Source organism: Lactuca sativa, chromosome 2 (genome assembly GCF_002870075.4).
Source record: "Lactuca sativa cultivar Salinas chromosome 2, Lsat_Salinas_v11, whole genome shotgun sequence".
NCBI lineage: Eukaryota > Viridiplantae > Streptophyta > Magnoliopsida > Asterales > Asteraceae > Lactuca > Lactuca sativa.
Window position 1 is genome coordinate 37,065,202 of NC_056624.2, and position 2,694 is coordinate 37,067,895.

The 2,694-nt window shown below is 30.6% G+C and overlaps 1 protein-coding gene across 1 annotated transcript; it reads left to right on the forward strand.

Annotated features, from left to right (window-relative positions):
* Positions 1-1,073: 1,073 nt before the first annotated feature.
* On the forward strand, positions 1,074-1,615 carry LOC128132290 (uncharacterized). Its single transcript, XM_052768804.1, has 2 exons — positions 1,074-1,229; positions 1,361-1,615. The coding sequence occupies exons 1-2, from the start codon at positions 1,074-1,076 to the stop codon at positions 1,613-1,615; spliced, it is 411 nt and encodes a 136-aa protein (XP_052624764.1).
* The last annotated feature ends 1,079 nt before the right edge of the window (positions 1,616-2,694 follow it).

Genomic DNA, 2,694 nt, shown 5'->3' on the forward strand with positions numbered 1-2,694 from the left:
AAAACAAACATTATTCAACCCATGCAAAGCATGGGCACCTACACTAGTTGTATATAATTTGTTTTGAATTTTGAATTTTGATTTTGTTAGTTTATATTTTTATTGTTTGGAGAATTTAATTTATTTTAACTCAGTACTTTTAAAAAGTATAAATAGGGCTAATTACGATGAAAAAAAACTATTTTTTTCCGGTTTAACCATCCAATTTTCATTTGTGCTTAAGAACTATATATTTTCGGATAAAAATTTTATCGCAACCATTATGACTTGCATTTATTTGATAAAATGTTCTAACAATTTTTATTTGTGCTAAAAAACACCAATAAATTGGTGGTTAAACCGAACTTTTGAAAAAATATATTATTTTTTTTGTAATTTAAACTATATATAACCGAACTCTAACATATAACACTCTAACATATAACAGTGATCTCACCGAAACGTGTTACGAAAAATTGGTGGTTTTTTATAACTCGTTTAAAATTGATGGTTTAACTGAAATTTTAGAAAAATATCGTGTTTTATTTTTTTTTAATTTTTTATTTCATAATTAGATTGTATTATGGAGCACAATTGGAGCACATGTGATTTTTTTTGTAAAAATTTGATACATATCAAATTCATATGAAAAAATGAGCTTTTATATATATATATATATATATATATATATATATATATATATATATATATATATATATATATATATATATATATATATATATATATATATATATATATATATATATATATATATATATATATATATATATATATATATATATATATATATATATATATATATATATATATATATAGAGGGTTTTTGTCATAAAAGCCCCCAAATTTACATAAAAAAACCAGTTATGCCCAAAATCGATTTTTTGTACCACAGATGCCTAACATTTGCCCCTTATGTTTCATTTCAATGTCTTTTACCGGTTCCCCTTAAACAACCGGTTACTTCCACCTTTTTAACCCCCAAACATAAACCTCTTCCGTTAACATCGATCTAAAGTCTTTCCCTCCCCTGTCTTCTATTCTCTCCCTCGTCTTCTACCCAAAGTATCTGTAAAATGTCGACTTCGTCTGCCAAATCAAGCTTCCAAGGTGGTCCAACATTGACAAAGAAAAGAATAGTTAGATGTGGCTGTGGAGATGTGTGCAAGGTATCTGTTGCTCGAACACCTGAGAACTATGGAAAGAAGTTTTACGGGTGCCCTAATTACAAGGTAAACAATTTGCCCTAATTTGTAAATTTCTTGAGAAACCTTGAAATGGTACAGTGAAGAAACCTTGAGAAACCTTGAAACAATTTGCCCTAATTTGTATGTAATTCATACAAATTATTGTGTTTTTCTAGGTGGAAGAAGAGGATTGTGGTTTTTTCAAATGGTACAATGAAGAAGATGGTCACATTATCGACCTAACTCACACAAAGCAGAAGCAGGGGCAGGGGCAGGGGCATGGACAGTTGAAGACTTTGGTAGAAATAATTGTAGGTCTTTTGGTTCTTATTTTTGTAATGGTGACAATATTGGCTTTTGGAAGAATGTTTGAGTTGACTTGGCTTTTGGTTTTTAGTTGCAAATGGAAGTACAATACTGAAGTTGGCTAGTAACTGTTGTTTTGGATGAAGATTAAATAGCTAAATGGTATATGGTTCATAATATACATTAAATTGCTAAATGGTAAAGTACAATGCTAAAATTGGCTAACTGTAGTTACAAATGATACATAATATATATGCCAATGGTATGGATCATACAAAATATTTGTGAAATGCAAATGGTAAACTACAATTATTAAATGGTATAATGTTGTGAAATGGTAAAGTACAATGAAATGGTACAATGCTGTGAAATGGTACAATGCTGTGAAATGGTAAAATAGAAATTATCTGTGAAATGTAAACGGTAAACATAACAAACATATGGTTCATAATATACATTAAATTGCTAAATGGTAAAGTACAATGCTAAAATTGGCTAACTGTAGTTACAAATGATACATAATATAGATGCCAATGGTATGGATCAAAAAAACATAGTATAAAATAACAAACATAACAAACATATTATAACCATAATGAGGGGATTCATTACATCATATTCATGTACCAATACAAAAGATTGCAAAAGCTCAACTAACATGTACCATCCATCCATTTGTACCAAATTGCCAAAAATATATCCCAAAAAGGCAACCCAAAAGGTACTTGAGAACAAGTGGATGAAAGGTACACTTAGTGGGTGTATAAACTAACAGGTACAAAATGTACCAAAAAGGGCTTCCTGTGCAAATGCCCAAGTATACCATTCCCACCTAAATCCCCCATATACATAACTAACTACTCCAGATTCACTGGATTTGAACATGTGGAACCACCCCCATCTTTATGAAAAACTGCCTTTTTAAGCTTTAGTTTAGTGATCCTCTCTGATTGCTTTCTTTTCCTTGTCTTAGGCACTATCAGATGACCTTCATCATCAGCCACATTCCCATCATCAGCAACCTCATTATTTAGAACATCACCAGCAGCCTCATTCCCATGATTAACACCTTCACCTTCAATCACATCACCATCATCTTGATTTTCAACACCTTCACCTTCACCTTCAATCACACCACCATCATTTAGAACATCATTTACAAAGTCAGCTTCACCTTCATCAACATCAGACTCATCCTCATTTA